Genomic DNA, 25456 nt, shown 5'->3' with positions numbered 1-25456 from the left:
CTGGTTAACTGTGTCATTGACCGAGCAAAACGTAGAGCTGTCAATGTGCTCACTGAACATTGCTCAGCCAGCACTACTCATGATGAACATTAAAGTTCCGCAATTACCTGGAGTACAGCTATTTATTCCATGTAAGGTCCTTAGCCAGACTCAAGCGAGATACGTCTGTATTGTGCAATAGAAAAGCTAATAACCCACCTCCACTTCTCGTTCGATCTCACCTCCGTACGTTGTAACCATCACAACGCTGTAAGCTGCAGTTGTTGTTAAGCTTGGTTTCCGGCACCCCGCGACCATAATATTCTTCCGACTCATAAAATCCACAATTTCCTCGAACTTACTTCGGATGTCATTGCAATTAAGGGCGCATTTTCAGGGATTGGTACATCAGCGACTGACGTTAAGTGCTGCGTGTGTGGTTGCTGTTGTTTGTGATGACGACGAATCACACCGAAATGTGTTCACACAGCATGCACCAACATAACCCCTGTTGTAGTCCCTCACATGGACGAGTCCAGAGCAACCCCTGAGATGCACCCACCCCCGGCATATAATGAATCTCACCAAAGTTTGAGTTTGATGGATGCGAATGTTACAAACCGAGCACATCCGTATTGGTTTTCTTCCGTCCCGACACGGATCAAAAAAAAAAATCCAGAGCAGGCATTCCGGAACAAATATAAACATATGTACCCTGAGATGGCAGCCGGAACACAGGTGTTGTGTGGTTTCGGGTCAATCCGGTATCAAAGAACCCGCCGCCGTGGGTTTGAATTGTTTGGTAGTCTTTCTTTAGTGTTTCGGCTGGTATACTGCCTTCTCCTGGTGATTTGTTTATTTTAAGTGTCATAATAACGTTGGAATTTTCGTCTATTATTGGATATTTCTCATTCATCTCCTCGTTAACGGACATTGGTGTTGTTGTTGTAGCAGCATATGATGGCCTTAGGCGTTTCTAACAGTTTTCGGGCCAGTTTTTCATAAAAATCTAAACGATTCGAGAGGAGGTATTAAACTGCAGTGAACTGAAATGTTGCGTAGAGTACTTCCCACACAAAATTCCAGTTCATTGCACCGATATAGTCTATATTTGAACCTGATCTAAGTCTGATAGAAATATTACGATGTGCAAAGTATGGACCAAATCGGTTACTTCCTTCGAGAGTTATAGTGCGTACATTTTAGCTAAACATTTTGAACTTTTGTTGGGAAACCCCCAAGGAAGTGGACCGATATGACCTACCTTCGACCTTAAACTAAATTTGGACAAAATATTGCGAATGCCAAATTTTTGACCCAATCGCTTGCTTCGTTCGAGAGTTATAGTATGCGCCAGACAGACTGACGGACGGACATGGCTAAAGCGACTCCAAATTGTAAGAAACAGATTTCGTCCAAACATACTTCAGGTCTTAAAACATAATTTCGATGAGGCACATTTTTAAAATTTTAAAAATATTACCATGACCAACTGTAATCACTTTCTGGCACGATAATTATAGAAGAATCGATATCTTTATAACACGTAATATGATCGATATTTTCCAAATATGTACCTTTGTATGCAACAATAGCGATGTTGCTAACACATGTTTTCATTTATTTAAATATCTGTACAAACTTGGCAAGTTTACTCTTCCATTTAACCTATATGTTGGTTTTTATCTTAAAACATGCATACTGACTGGTTATGCGGGGCATACCCACAACTAGGCAAAGTAGGTGTAAACTCTTTCACGTCTTCTCAAGAAACAGGTATTTAATACATAAACCCAACAACGACAACAACAACAGCAAAAATCAATCGATGTTTTTATGCCGCCGAAAAAAGTTACAAAAAATGCACAAAAGACTTTTAAATCTGAACATAGGTTTGCTGTCGTTTTTGTTGTTGTTGTAAGGTTTAGATTTTGTTTTATTTGTATATTTGTTTATCAAAATACTTTTTTTTTGTTTTTGTCATCCTCCGACCGGTTTCCATAGTACAATTTCTTGTCTAAAAATGACTATGACAGCGTTTTTTGATTACGTTTCTTTTGAACTTTATCAAGTTAAAGTTTTGGGCTTGAGACGTACATACATATGTATGTGGTATTTACAGATGCCACCAATATGTGGAAAGCTTTTGTTGTAACTTCATGTAAGTTGTTAAAAGGTAGAGCTTTTTATTGGTAAGGAGAAGAGTACCATTACTAAAGTAGAAGAATACGAGTTCTGTTAATTATCAAAATTGCGAAGAAAAATAAATATTTGGGGAGAAAATGCTAAACAAAACACCCGCCAATAAAAAGAACCAAACTAAATCTTCCCTTAAATAACATCCTTTGAACAAATATTTCTATGAAAGCCAGAAGAGGAAACATCACTCCCTAATGTCGAGAATAGTTCACATGTGAATTCATCAAGAGGTTAGGTTGGAATACACAGTTTGTAGATGTTGCTGGAGGAAATTTCTTTTAAAATCCACGTTTTGGATTTTTGGGGGGCATTTCTTTAAAAAAAATCCCTTTGGCGTTGGGTCTATCTCCAGCTCTAGATATTTGACTGTGTCGATGGGACGTATCCACAGATCTACTGGAGTTAGTTGAACAGGCTTGGCAGAGATGTTTAAAATGTGCAGTGTATAGTACGGACCTATGCCGCATGCTGGGCAGATGTTTTGCACGGTGTTGACAATCCATACCCTATTGGAATTCACACGGCTGCACCATCCCGATCGTAGTTGAGTCAAAACTGCTCTGATTTGTCGTGGCAGCTGACGCTCCTCAGCTGCAATAGATGGGAATTTTCTCCGAGAACCACAATCCCACAATATTTGTTTATGGCATCTGCGACTGCATTCAGGTGAATGCTATTTAAATTTGCTTGATAGGTTTGTTGATCTAGAGGTTCTCTCTTACAACGTTGGACCTCTCTTTCTAGATCATGCAGATCCCTGCCGACATGTCTGGGTGGAGGGAGGTCCTATCCATCATATGGTGATTAGGATAGCTCTCACGGTAACACCCTAGAAAGTACTGCAACAAAATCCAGCCTTTGTGTTGCTGTATCTTTATCTCCTTATTTAAATGGTCCTGTTGCAGATCTCAGGTCGGTGTTCAGCATTTGAATATTTTTTCCATCGCGTTGTACTTATATTCGCAAACCACACTAGCGGCGCATAGCTTACCACAGACCGACCTATCGCGTTATTTGTGCTCAACAAGGTTTCTTTACCTGTACATCAAACACTGCCGACTTGAGGACCGTGTTCCTACATCTCAGCCTATCGCAGATAGGTGTGGCATATGCAGACGACGTGACAGTTTGTGGTCGGACAGTTTGTGCTACCATCGACCATGACATTCAACTCATTGCTCATCTCTGCAGACCATGTGATGAACAGAGTGGCCATAGATTAAGTAGCGGATATTTGCATATTCCTCGCGTGGAAAAAGTTGGCAAGACCTGTCAAATAGGAATTTAATCTTTCACAAATGACATCAGGCATTTAAAATCTCAATGCCGTCTGGAGGGGATGGAATACAGGAGAGGTACAGGTTAAACAGTTCTGAAGATACCAACCCACCTTAGGGAACTCCCGGTTTCAGTCTACGGGGATTGGACTTCCTGCTCCTGAATTCCACGTACGACTGGCATCACACACACATAATTGATTACCCAACGTTTCAAACTTGGTCGGAGGGTAGTCTAATTAATGCCTTCAAACAACGTGGGGTGGAGCGAAATGGGTCTGTAAGATTTGCTGGCATTGTTGCCTGACTTCAGTAGCGGGACCAGCCTACCCAAGCAAAAGGCTGAAAACTTTGGTGAGATACTCGACTCCCGGCACATTCAGCTGTTATAACAATGCCATGGAGATTACATCATGGCCCAACGCTTTGGATGATTTAACGTTCCTGATGACATTCGCAACACCATCCATTGTAAATTGTGGTGGTTAATCCTAGGCCGGAATAGATCTGACGTGATGTAGTACTCTTCTCTTCGTCCTGTCACTCCCGGGATGCTCGACAAACTGCCAAATGTGCCTGAGGTCCTATCTTCCTTCTTTCCAGTTATCGAGAGTGACTTAATCGTCGCCCACTATTCACTTATTCCGACTCCAATGTTGCAACTCTTCAGATGATTTAAACACCTGTTCCGCTTATGCTCACTGACCAACCTGTAAACTTCTCAGCTCCCTGACTCTGGGGTTGGTACGACAAAGCTTATCACGCTCATTTCCTTATAACGCCACTTCTGCTGGGATGTTTGGTCTTACTTCGGGTATTCAACCAGCCGGGTGATTTGACATAACTTGTTAGACCAGATGACACGATGACACGAATTGTGACACTCTCTGCTAATTCTGGCGTTCTCATTGACCTGCAAAACGTAGAGCCATCAATCTGGTCAGCCAGTATTATACACCTCTGGTCGTTTCCGAGGACCGAATGCCACAACTTATAATGAGCATTAAAGTCCCCCAAGACCAGTCGGTTACGACCTTCCAAAAGAGGGCTAATGTTGGGTCTATAACCTGGAGTGCAGCTATTTATAGGCGGGATGTCCAGCAACTCTACCTCGGCAGTTCGCACCTGACTACTACCCCCCATACATTCCATGTACGGGTCATTAGAGCCAGGCTTAAGCGAGTTAGGTCTGCATTGAACAGTGTATACGTGTTTATATGTACATCGTTTTTTTGCAATGGGGGGCAGCATATTGCGGAATACCTTCTCCGGATTCTTTTGCTCCGTGCCGGGATGGAGGAAAACCCAGGACCAATTTATATGTGCTATATGTGTGCACATTCAAACTTCAGTGAGATGCAATATATGTCCGGAGTGGGTGCATCTCAAGGGTTGTTCTGGACTCGTCCATGCGAAGGACTACGATAGGGACATTGTCGCTGCATGCTGCGTGAACACATCCTCTCGCGCAGTCACCCCAACAACAGCCGCACACGCAGCACTTAACACCAGCCGTTGTTGTCCCAATCCCTGAAAATGCAATTAAATTACAAAAAGATAATTTAATTGCAATGGTATCTGAGGTAAGATCGTGGGAATAGTGGAATTTACGTGCTAAAATAGGCCACGGAACTGCAGACTACAGTATGATGCTGAGTGATTTTGCAGTGGAAAAAAAAACTTGGTAGTGAGTTGGGCCAGGTTCGAACACATCGACATACACAAGGTCCAAATGGAAATAATAGAACAGAAACCGATCGATTCGAGGAGAATACATCGATTCTGACCATTTCCTTGTAGCAGAGCCAAGGTACGCATTCAATTCTGCAGCAAAAGAGTGACCTAACACACAGGGCTGAAGCAGGAAGTGATCGTTAATTCTCAGCCTTTCAAATCTCCTTGGACAAAATTTAAGACAACTTTCTTTCGTATTTCCTTGTCGCATTGAAAACTAAGTCATTGTTCGCCAAAAGAATTATGATAAGAGTTTTACAGTGGCCCTTCAAACTGTAATCCCTTAATAACGATAAATCCATGTCATGTCAACCTATGACAGCTTATGACACATTTCGTGATGAAAATTAAATTTATTATTTCATATTTCATGAACATTTGCGACTTTCATAACTCTATTTTTAATTCGCCTCCTGTCTCGCCATCATGTCCTGCCTTTGTGACGAAAAAAAAAAATAAATCCAAATAAATGTGTATGTAAATTAGTCTATTTTTACCCATGGGCACAATAAATTTTTGCACTAATTTCTCATTGAGTGCCGGTCAGGCAATCACCACCCACCCACCAATCCAAGCATCTATCCACACTAGGGTTATGACTTTTTGACATTTTTCCTCAAAAATGATTTCCTGTAGCAGGGATGAATGAACTTTTGCCTAATAATCACTATGCTATCGTTTATTCCATTGAAATATAAAAAAAGTTCACGCACAAATCGATTTTAAAAAAATAATTTTTTGAAAAAATATATGAAATGAAAAAATTTTTTTTTTTCAAAAAAATATTTTTTGTTGCACGAATGAATAAATATAAGCCTACTAATAACTATAATAACGTTTATTTCATTCAAATATTAAAAAAGTCGCGAAAAAAGTCATTTTGAAAAAATTTAAATTTTTTGGTTTTTTGTTAAAAAATGATATTTTTGAATAAAAGCGTTTACGACATTTTTACGATTCTCAGAATTGAAGAAAAATAGTGAGAAATAAATTTTATGTCATTTTAATTATCTCATGTGGCTCTAAAGTTTATTTTCAATTATATATCTGTTTTCAGTGACTTCAAAAAATTGTCCATAATTTTGATAAATTCAAATTTTAAAATCAGTTTGTGCGTGAGGTTTTTTCACCGAATCACCTTATAATTAAGATATGAGGTTGTAAAAAAGTCATAACCCTAATCCACACACACTTCATGTGTTGTCGCCGTCATCGTCATCTTATCATTTAAATCTATTTGTGTTAATTTTATGCTTAAACATGTAAAGTGTTCTCTTAATTACTTTCACTGCTACTACACATACGAATTCCATAAAGCGGGAGAGGAGGAGGACGCAGAGAATAACTAATCGCAAAAATCACTAGTTTTTCCAAATAGGCAAAGGTCACGCCATCACATGTTTGAAATTTGCGTGATTTAGTTCGGTGTGTTTTTCTTCCTTTCATTTTTGATGGAAATATGGAGGGATGTATGAAATTGCTTGGATTTTGGGTGCAATTTTGAGGAAAACCACACAAAATTAAGTGAATTTTGTTTATGTACTCGCCAATGATGAGGGTGGGCGGTTGGCGGTAATGAAGGCATATTCATGTGGGGAACACATGTCCATATCTCCTGTCAGCTGTGATTGATGGTGACGATGATGGGCGGACATATAATATGCCATTAAATTAACATATTAAGCAATGGTAGAAGGTCAAAGAAGTATGCAGGAATAGCCAGTGGCATAAAAAAACCAAAACACTGCCTCACCCAATTTTTTTTTGGTAGGAGGTCTGTGAAAGATGTTTATAATATAAATTTTTTTACAAACGACTTCTGTCAATTGAAATTCTTACAGATCATCCTTTTTCCAATGCCAAGTTAACCCATGAGAACGATAAAAGACGAACTTAGAATTAACGCTCTGACGGTCCAAACTGCAATCCCAATATGAACCGCCTTGCAGCATATGCAATGGTCTTCTGCCAATTAAATTACTTACAGAATATCCTCTATATCAATACAATGTTCACTGACGGATGTATATGTAAAGTACAAGGTCAATATCATTCGCATTGCAGGATGTGCGAAAATCTACTTTGAACCTAGACATATCCAGCAAAAATACTCATTACAAATCGACCTACTAACTCATTATTTTAAGAATTACATGTCACCAGAAATCAGTAGTTATTTTTTGGGAAAACATTCATACGAGGATGGGATGGATCTTCCCAGCACAGCGGGACACAACCGTAGTAGTACACAGTCCAATAAATAAAGTGTCTTGACCACCCGTCATTTCTCATGGCCCACATCACCTTCTTATCATCGTCTCCGTCAACAGACCAATAGCCGGCTTCATGACCTATGAAAGATGGGAAAGCTGATTTTCAAGGGCTCAGAGAATTTATCAATCACAGCTTCAACTCTCTCAGACTCTCAGCTCAGTCCCTCAGATGCTAGGGTAGCTGGGAGAATGTTCCTGAAAATCACCTGTTTTTCGAATACCCAAAATTATACCAAATTTCCCAGCAGAGGCGTGCAAATAAGCGCCATGAGTTTCGACGTACGAACTAGAGGTGGGCGCGTGTCGTGCCGTGAGTAGTGCGTGTTCGTGCCTTCTCGAAAAACGCCGTATTTGTGCGTGTCGTGCCGCAATACATTTTTGGCCGTGCGTGATCGTGTTTTTTTGTTCGACACGGTTTTGCACGACACGACTAAACACGATCTGCACTATGTGACACGATCGTGCTAAATTTTTGGTCTGCCTTTAGAAGTCCTGCAAGTGACCATACTAAACACGAAAATCGAACAAGAATATAAAACCGACCAAAAAATGACTAGTCGGTTTTTTATTACAGTTTTGTTATGGAGAGGCCAGAGTATGAGTAAAAAAAGATGATGTTTGTTTGCAATTTGTTTTGTTCGTGAGAGAAGCAAACACAAAAACTACCCAGAGGGTTAACGCAATATACTCTATTTGCAAATCAGAAGTTTAACTGACTGTATTATCTGTTATGGATGGTGTTATTGAAAAACATCCTCTTCCCGAATTGGGAAAACTGATTGACTGTCCAAAAAACCTTGTAAGATATTTTAAACATGCTTGAGAGCATATACCAAGTCCACAATGAGATTAAGAGTATTTTCCTACAAAAGAATGAGGTGGATCGTATATCTGACTTAAAGATTGCTAGAACCTCTATTGGGTTTTCATAAAATATTCAAAGAGTGTTTCGAAAAATTAAGCTCGGAAAAGTACCCTACTACGCACATATTTGCCCTTTGGTCTAAAAAACTTTTGAGAGTCTGTTCAATTGATACCATTGACTCAATTCATGAAAGATTTGAAAGCTAAAACTAAACAATCATTTCTTAAACGATTTGTACCAACAATGGCACATCTTATAGAGACACTTTTATTTCCGCCGTCTAAGGAGACGAATTAGCTAATGTAAAAGCAATGGTTCTTGATATACAAAGTGAGAACATCGAGTTTTCTAATGATGAGCAGGAAATTACAATGCCACATTTACACGCATTTTCAGAGTTTTTGGATCAAAATGGCAAAAAGACGAAAAATGAAAAAGTCTCCAATTGATACGGAAATTGGTACATATTGTCGAGTGCCGTATCTAGCCAGACTGATGTTTTAAACTTTTGGAAACAGTCTAATCTAAAATATTTAAAAGAGTTAGCCAGGAAGTTTAGAAAAATTAGAAGTACATATAAAGATTTCTGAGTGAAATCGGGCAATTTTTCAATAAGAGGTTTTTTATTTCCTTTATTTTTTCAATAACGTTTTTCCTATATACTACTGCGAAAAATATCTTATTTTACCAAAAACATATTTATTTTCCGATTTTAAGAATGGTTTAGAAATTGGTGTACCAGCATTAGTGGGTATAACTGAATGAAGTTGTTTTTCCCGCGATATGTTTAAGCTTGCATTTGAAAGAGGAAAAGTTAGATGATAGCAAAGCCGTCCCACATCCTATATGTCTGAGGAGCCTTTACCAAAGGCGAAACAGGCCATGTCATGGGTTCGAATAGTCGGCCGTCCTTTTTCACTTGCATTATTTATCATCAAGCTCGAATTCAACGAGAAATTAATCAAAAGATTAATACTAAAATTGATCTTCGCATAAAAAAGCCAAAATTTTCGGAAAAATTATGTTGACAAATTCTAAAAAATTAAAAAAAAAAATAATAATCATTTGAATCCCACTACCAAATAGGACATAAAATTTTTGTAATTGATCGTAGTTTTATACAAAAAATGTCAAGAATATCGAAATAAATTGATTTTAAATATTGTGCCAAATTGTCTTCTATTTTTTTATTAAATACAACAAAACATACAAGAAAGATTTTTTCAAATTGGACCAATATTAAAGAAGTTATGAGTATTTCTTTGCATATAGTTTTCATAGAATTCGACTTTTTCAAGGCGCGAGTTCTAACGAGTTCTGGAGCCGTTGGTCGAAAAAATCAGATAATATACTGAAATATTTTGTTGATGAACAGCATCACCACAGCAAATAATAAAGGAAATCAAAAACCTCATATTGAAAAAGTGTCCGATTTCACTCAGAAAACCCCATATGAATATTTTTTGAACAAAAAATGTACATCTATATCGATTTCTCTTTTTTTGTATTTTCGTGCGTGAGTGTGCGTGTTCGTGCCTTCTCGAAAAACGCCGTGTTTGTGCGTGAATGTGCATAAAAATTTTGGTCCGTGTTCGTGCATGTTCGTGTATGTTCGTGTCTAATTTTTTAGGCACGAACCCTAAAGATCCAAGAGTTAAGGATTTTTTTCTTGAAGTCAACGGGTGGGTAGGAGAACATAATCGGAAAAACTGTCTGGACCACCAGAACCAACATTGGTATAGGATTCGAAGAGGTGCGCATGTTTTTAAGCGGCAATTTATAGAGCAACCCGAAAGTGAGTGGAGTGGAGTGTTCTACTACGTATAAGAGCCCTCTCAACCGAGGGTAATTTCAGAAATTTCAGTTAAATAAAATCTTCAAAATATTGAAAATCGGGCGATATCGTTGTATGGGGTCCATATAAAAACGTACCGACAATTCTCCGTAGCAATGTTTCGCATTTAATTAAAAATATCAACAAATCGGATCAGATCAGATTATACCAAAACATGAACCGATATAACCCATTTTCAAAACCAAACATCCTAGGAGTAATATAAACATCTGTACATATTGTATGACTACATTTTCAATTGTGCAAGCTCTATTTCGATTTCCACAGACAGAACTTTATGCTACTTAGGGTCATTATTATATTTATACCCTCCACCATAATATGGAAGGTATACCTAATTAAATTTGTCATTCCATTTGTAAAACACCGAAATATTTGTCGGAGACTCTATAAAGTGTATATATTCTTGATCAGCAAACAAATTCTAAGTAGATATAGCCATGCCCAGTCTGTCTGTCCGTCCGTCTGTTGGAATCAAGATACAGCTCGCAATTTTTAAAACATAGCTTTATAATTTAGTATGGAAGTTTCTACTACGCCTAGTATATTTGGTATTGAAAATGAGGTATATCGGTCCATGCTTTGATATAGCCCCCATAGAACGGTATCTGTCGATTTTCGGGTTTTTTGAAAATATCCCACCGAAATGGCTGAAATTTGGTATTCAGGCTTCGTTTGGGGTAGAAAACGTTCCTACTACATCTTCATACAAGCCCCATAGAACGGCACCTCCCGATTTTCGGTATTTTGAAGGTTGTGACCTCAATATCCCACCGATATGGCTGAATTTAGTCTTCGTTAGGAGTATAAAACTTTCCAACTGAAATTTGTCGGATATGTCCACGTCCTCATATAGCCCCATAGATTGGTACCTCCCGATTTTCGGTATTTTAAAGGTTGTGACGTCAATATCGAACCGAAATGGCTGAAATTTTGTATTCAGGTTTCGTTGCGAGTAGAATTTGGTCCACTAAAATTTCGTCTGTATAGGTCCACGTTATACACAGCCCACATAGAACGGTACTTCCCAATTTTCCGTATTTTGAAGATTGAGGCCTCACTATCCCACAGAAATGGTTGAATTTAGAGTTCGTTGGGGGTATAAACCTTTCAATATCCCACCGAAATCGTTTAAATTTTTTGGCTCAATATCCCACCGAAATGACTGAAATTAGGTATTAATTCATCTTTTTTGTGTGGTTCAAAATGGTTGTTCCTGTAACTTTTGAACGGATAGAAATATTTGCATAACACTCTTTTTCCGATTTTCAGACCGATCTAGTAGTTACAGAGCAATTCATGGTCAAATTTAAGGGTTTGAATTGTTTTCATATTTTGCGGCAAAATGTGTTTTTGTGCTTTCTATATTTGCCAATCTATTAAAACAGATCAAACCCCAATGAATAAACCATAAAAAATATTGAATTTTTAAAGCATTTTTAAAAATAAAAAAATATAAAAAATTGTTTTCAAGAAATGTAAAATTTGTTTAAAAATTGAAAGAAAAACTAATCCTCAGGATTTCATAAAACTTATATAATAGGCCGTTTACATATAACCGGGTTAACCCAGTGGGTCTGGGTTTCAAATGTCATTTCCATTGTGTATACTTCAAATAAATCCTCATAAAGAAGGTTAACCCTGCAAAAAACTATAATCTAAACGCCGTATAACTCATATGAAAAACTCATTTATTTAAAAAATGTTAATTTGTGAAAAAGCCTTGTTCCATGTTGTTCCATAATTGTTCTAGTCCACTAAAATTGGAATAAAGTACCTCACTATATGTAAACGCTACGGTTATTTATTAAAACGAACACAATCCAACCTACTTAACAAAAAATAATTAACACAATAACGGTTATAGTTTCTGAGAAATAGCCATTTCTTTCTCCAGAAATTTGGAAAAATTGCATATTTTGCAAAATTGAGAAAAATTTTCATCTTTAGGAGCGCACGCCACGCCCATATCTTCCAATATTTCGATAAAATTTTTTGGTTTCCTTACGCTATGCAACAAAATGGAGGTGAAAGTCTGGGGAAGAGATAATTCCTTTTGGGGATGGATGTCCTTGGTGAGTATATTAAGAACCGCGAAGGACAGATCCGCCGTGAGTCGAACTTCCGCGTTATGGCGTGATTAATATTTTGCTGGAGACCCTATAAGCCCTCAAGAATTAGCCTTATATCTTTGTTCACTGTTGCTTCAGTTTATTTTTGAGATGACATATCTTCAGTCGAATCGAATGAGGATTATTTTCGTAGAGCACTTCGACCTTCTAACTCGCTTCCTTCAACGTGCTTTTCGTCCTTTATTTTAAGAACCGCTATAAAAGTACCACTAGATGGCGTTTTTCAGCTTCGAAATGTTCTGCAATGTACGGCTCTCATCGATTTTGTTGCGTTTTCGTGGCCGAACAAGAAGATTTTGCTTCCATCTGAAAGGTCACACCTTGAATTTGTTTTTTTTTTTTTTTTGTTGAAAAATATTGCACAAATGGTGGACTACTAAAGCAGTTTGCGGTGCCTACTGTAGCTCGATAACGAATAAACCGATCAGCATATATTTTAGTGGGACCATTAAGAACCTAATTGTCTTGCTTAAGCGAAATGGAATTAAAAACTATCAATTTTAAAAACCAATTTTAACTAAAAAATAATTTTTCTTTTCGCATTAAATCCGTCCAAAATATTTTTTTAAGTCTCTCTAGGAAGATCGGATCATCCGCTTAAAACTTCGATATTACATACAAATCACAATGATTTTTTTTTCTTTCTAACACTCATATCTCATTATACTTGAACTTTAATATGAGCCAATAAAAAATTTACGATTTTGTAAAATTTGCAAGTGGTCATAACCCCTTAAGTGAACAGGAACGCTATAAATCTGTTCGTAAAATCCAAATTACAGCAAAATAAGACTAATAATAATGTGATTTAGAATTTTATGCTGATTAAGAATACTTCGACAAATGGAATTACAAAGTTAATATACCCTCCATCTTATAGTGAATGTCTATTATAAAAGTTCTTAATCAGTATACTAAAGAAAAGGTCAAATTTTTAAATGAATTGCACAACATTTTATCGAATCCAATTTCCCCAAATAAATTACGTTTATTGCTTCCTAAATCTCTGCATTTTATAGGCATTATCACAATTACATTTTTGTTTTTTCTTTGGCATATTTTGAAGTTCATTCGTAAACAAATCTAAATTGGTAACACACCTCCTCTCTTCACACAAAACAGAAAAAAACCCCAGAAACAATAGGCATAAAAACCATAAACCGTGGCATCAAGACAACCGGTTAGACAGACAGACGGACATGCAATGTCGAAAGTCACAATTCCTCTACATAAATAATTATATATGGGTCAATTAAAAAATGTCCGTTACCAATGGGTATGGGTAACAACATTACTTAGCAGTTTGGGGTGACAGACATACCGTCGAAATACTTCCGCTGTGAAATTGTGACACGCCGGAAATAGTAGCATTGCAGTACATATTTTTTAAAGAATTTTCCAAAACAAAAAACAATAAGAAAAAAAATTAACACACTTACCAAAAGTTCTTTATTCGGCGTTGATGGATTGCTTAGCAAAAGACCTTTGAGAAAAATTTCATTTGTTGAAGAACGTTCCAATTTTGGTGGCTTCCCATCGACACCATCTTTGTAAGCATCTGGCAAAGAAAAGAAGAAGAAGAAAAAAAAAAACAAATTTCTTAATTATGTATCTTCATAAATTTTGTGTGTCTTGCTTTATTACGGCATAAACTTAATAAAATAAATAAAAAACAAATATTCGTTGGCATACCTCAAACAAATACACTGTCAAACAAAAGTTTGTATACAATGAATAATAACATACATTTTCTGTTCTTCAAATACGATTCGAAATCCAATTCGAACGAATTACTACCAAACACCAGTAGGCCTATACTGTAACCTTTATCGATTAAAAAGTTGTTAAAATTTCTTTTGTTTTTGTAACAACTGCAAAACAAATGAAATTTTTGTAAAATAAGCATTGATTAAAGTTGTTAAAAAGTTACTGAATAGGGGGGGGGGGGCAGTTATTGTAGACAATTTTTGTTCGATTAATTTTCAACACAAAAAACAATATTCGAGATTTACTCAAAACTGAAACTAACAGTCGTAAAGTTTATCGCATAAAGCTCATACAGCTCGAGGTTCATAAGACGCATCAGTGAATCAGAATCCTTTCTTATTAAAAAATTTTGAAATACTGTTCAAAATTTCTTAGCCTGTAAAAAATATTGTAAAAACATGTTCAAACTTTCATACGACCAAAATGTGTCTCATCGAAATAATGGTTTTAGACCCCAAGTATGTTTGGACGAAAAATGTTTCAAGCAATTTGGAGTCGATTTAGAAATGTTTAGTGGAGCGCATGATAACTATCGAACGGATTAACCGAATTCGACATTCGTAATATCATGTTCAAACTTAGTTTAAGTTCGAAGATGGGCCATATCGGTCCACTCCTTCAGGTATATTCTCCATAAAAGTTTAAAACTTTTCTCAAAAATTAACTATCGAAGGCAGTAACGGATTTGGTCCATACTTTCCTCCTTGTAATAATTCCGTGATACATAGATCAGTTTCGAATATGGACTATATCGGTCCACTCCTTCAAATACCCCCACACAAAATTTCGGAAAAGTGCAGTTTACGACCTGCTCTCGAATCGCTTTAATGTTTTGCTACAACTTGTATTCGCTGATCCCATTACTACGGGACAAGCGTTTTTCAGGGTGAAGTCCATAGTCCAAAAGTTGTAAAAACTCCCCATGGCCATCATGTGTAGTGACTGGTGCGCACAACATACCTATCCATCATACGGCGATTAGGATGACTCGCACGGCAACACCAGAGCAAGTACTGCAACGACAGCATGCCATTGGGTCGATGTACTGGAAGAATCTTTATCTCCTCATGTAGATGGTCCACTGCAAACATGAGTAGGCAAACTGTTGCAGTTTTCATTGCGGCATTCTGGCCGGTAGGAACAATGTGCTCAAGGCCCTAGCCCGTAGCAGATGAAGAAACCTTGTTGACCACATATAACGCGATAGATCGGTTTTGGTAAGCTATTCGGTGTCAGTGTTTTACACAAATGTTAGCGTTACCCAGTGGAAGAATATTCGGTGTTTTATAAAAATGTTAGCGCTACCCAGACCGACCTATCTCGTTATATGTGGTCAACAAGGTTTCTTTATTTGCTACAGACTAGGGACTTGAGGACATTGTTCCTACATCTCAGCCTGTCGCAGATAACTGTGGCATGGGCGGGCTAGTTGGTGGTCGATATTCTGTTACCACCGACCATGACATTCAACTCAGCCTTCACCTCTGCAATCCATGTGCTCCAGAGTGATCGCAGATTTAGTTTCAGATATTTGCATATTGTTCGCGTTGAAAAAGGTGCTAAGATCAGTTAAATGGGAGTTCAGACTTTCACAAATGACACCAGGGAAGGTACCAGACTCCAATATCGTAAACCATCCACATGCGTTACGATCTGAATGAATGAGATTAAAGAGTTTCCTGAATTCGACGTATGACTGACGTCCACACATACATATAATTGATTATCAAACGTTTCAAACTTTCCCGGACGTTAGGTACCCTGCTCAATGCCCTCAAATAATGTGGAGTACATGACAGTATCACAGGCTTCTGATAAGTCGAGCGCCACCAACATTCTACTACCACGGCTTGATCTGCCCTTAAGAGTCTTTGCTACGGGCGACTTAATCGAGATCGTTCTGTACGATTCGCCATTTCGGGCATCCTTGCGTGGCTTCAGTAATGGAACACCCTACCCATCTTACAGACGTCAAGAACGATGCGGTTGGCTAGCGACGGGTTGAGAACTTCGGTGAAATACTCGACTCTCTGCTGTTTTAACTTTACCCTGCTGTTACAGCATCATCCATTGTGAATTGTGGTGGTTCCTCTTCAGCAGGAACAGATCTAATACGGCATAGTAATCTTATCTTCACCCTGTCACTCCCGTTGTGCTCGACAAACTTTCAATTAAAATAACTTGAGCACCTCTTCGAATCAGTCAGCGTAACATCGCCAAACGTGACTGAGGTCCTGTCTTCCTTTTTCTTCCTGTCCTTTCTTCCTTTCCAGTGTTCGATAGTGACTTAACCGTTACCCACAATTCACTTACTCCGACTCCAATGTTGCAACTCTTCAGATGATTTAGTCACTTAGTTCCGTTTATGCTCACCGACCAACCTGTTAACTTCCAGTGTCAATTTCTTTACTCTGGAGTCACTGGGGTTAGCTCGAAGAAGATAAGCTTCTCATTTGATAATCCCGTCGCCTCTGCTGGGAAATTTGCTTTCACTTCAGATATTCAACCAGCCTGTACATATATGGCGAGCTGCTGCAGCACTAATGATGTCTCGGAACGTCCTCTCTACTAGTCGAACATCAGAAGAATTGATCAGTTCTCTGACGCGGTGATTGATGAACTCTCTGAAACTCGGCCAATCTGCTTTCATATGATTGACGAACGTGCGGCGTTCAGAGGTGATGAAATCGGTGGTCGGCTAATGGAGAAAATAATGGGGATATGGTCAGATCCAAGGGAAAGGACGTGTTGCCAGGTGACGTCATTTGTCAGACCAGGAGACACTATGGTTATGTCTGGCGAACTGTGACTACTTTACATGTACGGGTCATTAGAGCCAGACTCAAGCGAGATAGTGCTGTTTGAAGAGACTGGTGCAATATGAAAGCTCCACCTCCACGTCTTGTGTTATCCTTCCTAAGTACTTTGTAACCATTACATCGCTGTAAGCTGCAGTTGTTGTTGAGCTTTGTTTCCTGCACCGTCGCATCTCACTGAAGTTTGAGTGTGATAGATGCGCATGTGATAAAGCGAGTACATCCATATTTGGTCTTGGGTTTTCCTCCGTCCCAGCACGAATCAAAAGTATCCGGAGGAGGCATTCCGGGATATGCTGCTCCCAATTCAGAAAAACTATACAAATACAAAGGTGGCAGCCGGATCAAACCGGACGTTCAATGCCTCGAATGTAGCGGAGCCAGTACCCAGCAAAAGCTTTTGATGTAGTGTTTTGGATAGAATTTAGAAGCACTCTTCGGATTGCATTTATAGTCAGTCTAAAGATGCAATAAAAATGCATGCCATTGCGAAATATCCCAGAATAAATAAAATGCATTTATTATTTGTGTAAAACAATAATACAAAGAACTTTATTATATAAACACAAATTAAAAAAATTTTCATTAAATTCAATCACATTCCTAAGTACTTTCTCCGTTCTTCAATTAATCCTAGCGCATCTGATTTTGCTTCATCATCCTAAAGGTTTTTTATGTTGCCTTCCCAACACTAGTTCAGCTTTCGACAGGGACTCCTACTGCACTCCACTCCGTTAAAAATGTCCGTCTCGTGAACTACCGCTCGTGAACTCGCACATACCCGGCCTATGGAAAGAGGTAAAGGTGACCTACATCCAACATTTTCCAAGGACTATAGACAAATAAGTCTTTCTTTCTATATATTAAAAACAATAGAATGGTTATTGGATCTGGGAATTAGGGCATAACTAGATTCCAAAAAAAGATGAGTAGATCTCAGCACGCTCACATCAAGTGTAAATAAGTAGAAACTGCCTAACATAGGGTTAAACTGGACTCGATGAGAAGAACATGGAAAATCCAAATATCACATTGACGGGCTTTCTCGATATAGAGGGGACCTTTTACTAATATAAAGCTTTTATCCATTCATATCCCTCTCAGTAACACTGGAATTTCCTCTATCCTAGTGGAACGGATTCGGACATAGAAGAGAGCTCCGCGATAAAAAAAAAAAAACTGTTGACAGAGAAATAAAAAAGTCTGACTTCTGGTGATAAGGGAAGGTAGTAATATAGTAGTACTAATAAATGGCACCTTTTGCAAGATGATGTGAGTACAATTGGCAAACTGGGCCATGACAATGGTTTTGGAGTCAACCCAAAGAAGACGGAACTCGTACAATTCACAAGGACATCGAAAACAGTCTGGCCTGTGGTCTCTCATCGTACACGCAGGAAAATATATATAAGAAATATGTTTAGATTCAAACAAATATATGTTTGCAACATTTTGTAACATATCTCAATTTTATTTGTTTGCGTACCAACATATTTTTATGTTACAACATATTTTTTATAAGTGGAGAGAGCGGTTTTGTCAAAGAGCGTAGCAACAGGGCTGTCACTTATTTTATAATAAAGAGCTGTGTGCAGGGTTTAAAAGCCAGCATCTAAAAACATTAGCATTAGCTGTACACTTCAACTGCTACACAGTATTCACACACACGGCTAAATAAGCAACCGAACGCATATTTATTTTTGTACATTTTTGCCATGATGAAATTATAAGGTGGCGTAAAACGGCCAGCTGATTGGTTTCAATCTTTCAAATATTTTGTTATTGTGAATAAATTGTAGGAAAACTTAAACAAACATTTTGACATATTGAAGAATTTTCGGCCAAAATAGAGTTGTTGTTGTGCTACTTACATGACTTGTTAAATAGATCTTGCATTTTTGCTTATTTGTTTTTTACGCCTAATCTTTTTTTCGTTAGGCATAATCGTCAACCACGCTACATATTTAGCAGTCGGCAGACCATTCGTCGCAGCGAATAAGCAAGAGAGGGTGTTTTTTTGTCACAAGAGTTGCCAACGCAGTATTAAAAAAGATGTCATTTAATGACAAAATGCTCCCATCATATGGCAGAACCTAAAGAATATTAATTATTATTGTTTAAAAATAAAAAAATATATTTTGAACGGCTTCACCAAAAAATCCCATGTCCTTTGAACGAAAAAGTGGAATTAATTATATCGTGATTTTGAATGCATTACACTGGTAACCCTGATCTCAAAAACAATTGTTTGCTGAAAACGTGGCTAAGCCGTTGAAACTTTGTAGCTTATTCTCTATTCTGATATGTGTTGATCATGTGTGCTGCAAAATATGAGTATGCGTTTCCGATGCTTTTTTATTAAAGCGACAATATCAAATAGCATCAGCCTCGCTAGCAATAATGTGGTATCCGATGGAATTGCAATTTTGCGAATTTCGAATAAGTTGAGTTGTGCTGAATTGTGCTATGTTTGTGCCCATTTGTGCCGAAAACATTTTTTCGAAATTCGAAAAAATGGCTGAGATATTCGACAAAGCATTTTTTTCGAAAAAATGTTTCCAGAATTGCAATTTTCGAATTTCGAAAAAATTTAAGTTGTGCTGAATTGTGCTCAGTTTGTGCCCATTTGTGCGCAAAAAATGGTTCGATATCTCGTACCATTTTCGAAAAAAACTTATATTTTCGAATACATCACAGAATTGCAATTTTCGAATTTCGAAAAAACAAAAGTTGTTGTTTGCATTTTTTGCAAAAAATACAGTGATTTTTCGTTGAAAAATACTAATTGCGATTTTAACGAGTAACGAGTAGAGATGGAATTTTGCAATGTAAGTCGAAAAATGTGTGCTAAACTAGCACAATTTACAGAATTAAAAAAATCCTATTTAAACGGAAGTGATACGATTTTTTCGTTTTGAGGGAGTAACGAGTAAAGTTGGAAATTTCCAATATATGGACGAAAAATTGTGCTCAGCGAGTCAAACTCAGCACAAATCATCTCGATATTTGCATTATTGCAGAAATTACAGTGATTTTTCATACAAAATACTGGTTTTTCGAAATTACCATATCTTGAAAACGGTTAGAGATATTGAAAAAATTTAAACGGCACAAGTTGGCACAAATTGAGTAGAATTCAGCACAACTTTTGTTTTTTCCAAATTCGAAAATTGCAATTCTATCGTATTTTCGAAAATATCGGTTTTTTTCGAAAATTGTAGGAGATATCGAAAAAATTTTTGCGGCACAAATGAAAAAAAATGTTTTCTCGAATATCTCAGCCATTTTTTCGAATTTCGAAAACATTTTTTCGGCACAAATGGGCACAAACCTAGCACAATTCAGCACAACTCAACTTTTTTCGAAATTCGAAAATTACAATTCCATCGGATACCACATCTAGCAATATTTTTGTGAAATTTGTTGCTACATGTTGCCGTTGTTCATTGTTGCTAAACATATTTCGAAGAAAAGCTGCAAATATTCGTTGCTTTTTTTTGAAATTTTGCCTGTAAGTGCGAAGATCATTTTTAATGATTACACTGCTCAACAAAATTGAAAAAGTTGAATGTTTCAACCGAAGTTGTTGTTGTTTCTAAATGAAATAGCGAGCTATTTTCAAATCTGGTCACGGTTTTTCTCCATCAGCTCTTGTTCTTGAGATATAGCTCAAAATCCGTTTTTACGAGTTTTACCCAGAATTTCGTTATTTGCGGATACAAACAAATATTTTTGTGGGGTTTTCGACACTAATATATTAAGAACATGTTGTACGCTCGATACAAAACGTTTTTTGAAATAATTATGGCGAATATATATCAAAAAATATAGAAAACATACGATGAATCTTGTAAAAATTGCATATTTTGAGTACTTTAAGCTGTAATTACGTCATGGGGGGAAGTCATAGAAGATTCATATGGCATTCCGGATATGCTCAGGGTGTCTACTATATAGTCCTGTATTCAAATATATAATATAAAGTTCATAGCGCCCAAGATTCGCCCGTAACCTAAAAATCGTCATATATCCGCCATAATTATTATTTAAAAAAAAACGTTTTGTATCGAGCGTACAACATGTTCTTAAAATAACGAAATTCTGGGTAAAACTCGTAAAAACCGATATTGAGCTATATCTCAAGAACTGGAGCTGATGGAGAAAAACCGTGACCAGATTTGAAAATAGCTCGCCGATTTCATTTAGAAACAACAACAACTTCGGTTGAAACAAAAGTCGTGTTGACCAGTGTTATTTATTAATTTTCTCGTTTAGAGTTAAGCTTGATGATCGGAAATTTTTGCTAATATGGCGTTAGCATTTTAAACCCTGGCTGTGTGTATGGTGCAATAGAAGATTTAGAAGCGGCGACGCACATTGTTGCCGCAATAGACAAAAATCGAAAAAGTGATGTTAACTTTTATATATGTATGTTTATGTTTCTTTTTTACAGTAAAAACATCAGTAGTGGAATTCTGTAATTCGAGTTACCGACAAAAGTCGGTAAAATTAAAATGTTTACGATTTCAGAAATTAACGAAATTTTTTGGTAAGTTAACAACCAATATTAAGTTTCCGCTAAATCCTACCGATTGCAACGATGTTGTCAAGTTTTATTGATACTTTTCATTTGTAATTTTACGTTTTAATTTTACCGATTTTTGTCGGTAACTCGAAAAATGAGTTACAGAATTTCACTACAGATACGACGAATCTGAAAGAATTTTGTCGATATGTGCATCCATAACGAAGTTAAAATATTTCCCAGGTAATCATAAGCGATAATCACATGACAATTATACGACCACGAAAATAATTGTTTCTGAAAATGTTGTTGATAATATTAAAAGTTTTGGATTGGGATTTGATGGGTGGGCTATAAATGTAAAATTTTAGTACAATAAGTTGACATCAACTGGACATGGGCACTGTACCGTTATCAAAAATTAAAAATTTAAATTTGATTAAAAAAATATAAATTCTTAATATTTCGTAGAGTATATATGTATTTTGATTGCCACCTTGGCTCTTGATTTCCTTTAATTGGACATTTCTTCCGAAGCCTTCTGAGATATATCGGTAATGAGACGACTCCTCGATCTCATCACAAGCGCACCCAAGAAAACTGGACAAAAAGAAAATGAAACCTCCGCGAGATGTTATTTGCCTCGTGGATGTAGAGAGACTCATTCTTTATTTAGTTATTTGTTTCAAATATACCTTAAAATCTAACACAAAAATAAATAGACGCAAAAAATGCACGATGTACCTAAAAATGCATTATGCACCCAGCAGACATAATGCTTCGTGGGTAATAAAAATACACAATTTATGGCCGACAGTTTTCTTATTTTTAAATATAGACCCTAATCACACAATGACCTCATGCGTCGTTGAATAGAAAACTACCAAGACAGATAAAACAATTGTACAAAATTGTCCATACTCCCCACCGTGAAAAGATCCTAATCTTTTAACAATTATATGTATGTATGTATATGGATCTTATCTTTTTATAACCTAAATAATTTTAGTACTATTACAATTACATTTCATTTTGGAACTGCTAAATATAATATAAAACGTTATAAGGACTTAAATCTAGGTGATGGCACCCAACACCTTCAGCAACCAGCTAGGACGTGGATCCCTCTTCCATCGATGAATTACATAGTATATCCATTTTCGTTTGGTAGGATATTTCTTTTTAATTGTGATTGCTTTATTGATTATACCATCATAACCAGACCAAATTCGAAAACTACTTCTGGCATCATTTCCTTCTTCACCATCGGCATTATTCAGCGATATCTCTATGTTATCTCCACTTTGCCATCTTTGTGATACCATAATAACATTGGTTGGTGGTTCATGTGTTGCGCCCGTAACATAGGAAGAGCCGGCCGTCATATTGGCACCGCCATCCATTTTTTCGTAGTGAGGGCAATAGAACGTCTTGTCTTTACGTTTAATTTGCCAACACTCGATTCCCACTTCATTGGTACCTTTGTTTTGTACCCTTGCGTTAGCATCACCCTAGGAAATTTGTATGCCATTCTCTCTGCTGATTACAAAATATTCCGTTTGGCTTATATCTTGTTCGCCACATAGTACTTTGTCGTCGACAGCACTTTCTTGTAGTTGTTGTGACATTTCATCTCGGCATCGTTGAAAGTCGGCTTCCATATTGGAAATGTCAGCAACATGACGTGCACGTTCACTATCGAGCAATTTTTCTAAGTCACAATTGCGGGAATTTAATACAGCATTTGTAGATTCCAATTCTCGGATGTAACCTTTCAAATCATCAATACGTGTACGTGAGGCACGTAATTCTTCGTATTGTTCACGTATCACTTCCGAAGACTGTTGCAATCTGGCTTCGTATTGTTTAGAGATGCGACCGTCCATCTCATCTATTTCAACTTGACAACGAGAGCGTATTTCATTAATATCTCGAAAATGATTTTGCTCCTTGCACGCAAGTTCTTCACACAGACTCTGAATGTTGTTTTCTAACTCAGCACGTCTCCTTTTTTCATCTTGAGCCTTTCCTTCAGCAATTGAGTAAGCTTTCGTTTTTTGCTCTAAATTGGACTTCAACTTATCATTCTCTTTCCGTAGTAGACTTATTACACTTTCGAACTTTCGCGAAACATCAACGCGAACGTTTTCATTTTCAGTTTCCGTAGTTTCCGTGTCCCCACCAACTTTCTGAGTGGACCCTACACTACCTGAAAACTTTACTAGATAATCCTTAATTCTGACTCTTTTAGGCGCTATTCTCGCACTATGTGGTAGCAAATTTTTAAAAAATTGAAATTCTCCAACAGATCATCTTCTTCAGGAAATTCCCTCAAATATTCCATCAATATGCAATATGATGATGCAATATCGTATCTTTCCTTGATATATATTCTATTTGGAAACTCAGTCCTTATCTCGGTCTCCAACTCATTCAAACAATATTCCAAATTTCTTATTAAACCACCTTTTATTGTGTTAGAATGGCGCAGTATGTATCTTTTTTCATACTGCGCTAATGAACTTAAGCTGTCCATCTCAGCTATATATTTGAATCTAGAAGGAGTTCGCGACTCCAAAGAAACTATTTTCGACTCTACACCCATGTCTGTTCTCACCTGATGATATAATACGTCAAACTTTTTAATTGCATACCGCACACCTGATGCGAATATGCTGTGCATTTTATATGGAACTTTTTCTATATTCCGGAGCTCTCTATCATTGTCTATAAAATCCCTTCTGGCTTCCGTGAAGGAACTAACAATGACATCACACTTTTTCCTAGTCCCCTTGGATACACTGTTCTGAGCAATTTTGCTCAGTTCCAAATATAACGACACAATATACTCGCCCAACATCCTTTGATGTTGGATGAATTCTTCGAAATTCATTTTCGCAAGCTCTATTTTTTGTCACTTTATTTTACACTTGGTTTTTATAACCTTTAGAATCCTACCATAGACACTTTTTCACTACGCGATTCTTTATGGTGATCGACGCAACACTGCCTTTTTTTTGACTGTTGGCCTTTCACCTAACTAACATCAACGCGCCTATTGCGTTAGTTAAAATAACGGATAAATCCAACGTAGTAACTTTTTACTACGCGCTTATCTCGGTACTAAATTACGGATAGACTACAACACTTTTCTTTTTTAAAAATGCGAGCCCAACACGTCACTACACTAAAACGAATAAACTACACAAATTTCCTTTTTGAACTGGCGAGCCTATCTCGTCGGGGGTCACCAAATGATGAGACGACTCCTCGATCTCATCACAAGCGCACCCAAGAAAACTGGACAAAAAGAAAATGAAACCGCCGCGAGATGTTATTTGCCTCGTGGATGTAGAGAGACTCATTCTTTATTTAGTTATTTGTTTTAAATATACCTTAAAATCTAACACAAAAATAAATAGACGCACAAAATGCACGATGTACCTAAAAATGCATTATGCACCCAGCAGGCATAATGCTTCGTGGGTAATAAAAATACACAATTTATGGCATATATTTAAATATAGACGCTAATCACACAATGACCTCATGCGTCGTTGAATAGAAAACTACCAAGACAGATAAAACAATTGTACAAAATTGTCCAAACGGTTTATATTTGAATATGGCCCCCATATATATCTTTTCCCGATTTTGCTACAATTCGTTCAATTTTAATAGAATAGCCTTCAAACTTAATATGTGATATTTTCTTATGCCCCTGAGTATTTTCAACAATTTTTGACCGAGTTATAGTAAAATCGGGGAAAGATATACATTAGGGTTATGACTTTTTTACAACCTCATATCCCTGTATCATAGCGTGATGAGTTTTGCCATAAGATTACATAAAATCTTAATTATAAGGTGATTCGGTGAAAAAACCTCACGCACAAACTGATTTTAAAATTTGAATTTATCAAAATTATGGACAATTTTTTGAAGTCACTGAAAACAGATATATAATTGAAAATAAACTTTAGAGCCACATGAGATAATTAAAATGACATAAAATTTATTTCTCACTATTTTTC

At 37.0% G+C, this 25456-nt stretch overlaps 1 protein-coding gene across 6 annotated transcripts in view; it reads right to left on the bottom strand.

The window, feature by feature from the left end:
• The window catches only part of vari (MAGUK p55 subfamily member vari), a 75266-nt gene that overhangs the window by 37058 nt on the left and 12752 nt on the right, over positions 1-25456 (bottom strand). For all 6 annotated transcript variants that reach the window (XM_073969559.1, XM_073969557.1, XM_073969561.1 and 3 more), the window contains one exon: positions 13754-13872. In XM_073969559.1, coding sequence (XP_073825660.1) covers positions 13754-13872 — 119 coding nt within the window. The remainder of the gene's footprint in view (positions 1-13753; positions 13873-25456) is intronic.

The sequence above is a fragment of the Musca autumnalis genome, unplaced genomic scaffold (assembly GCF_047663935.1).
Source record: "Musca autumnalis isolate F117 unplaced genomic scaffold, ASM4766393v1 scaffold_2, whole genome shotgun sequence".
NCBI classification, from domain to species: domain Eukaryota; kingdom Metazoa; phylum Arthropoda; class Insecta; order Diptera; family Muscidae; genus Musca; species Musca autumnalis.
The sequence above is the reverse complement of the archived record's forward strand: the minus strand, read 5'-3'. Positions and strand labels throughout refer to the sequence as shown.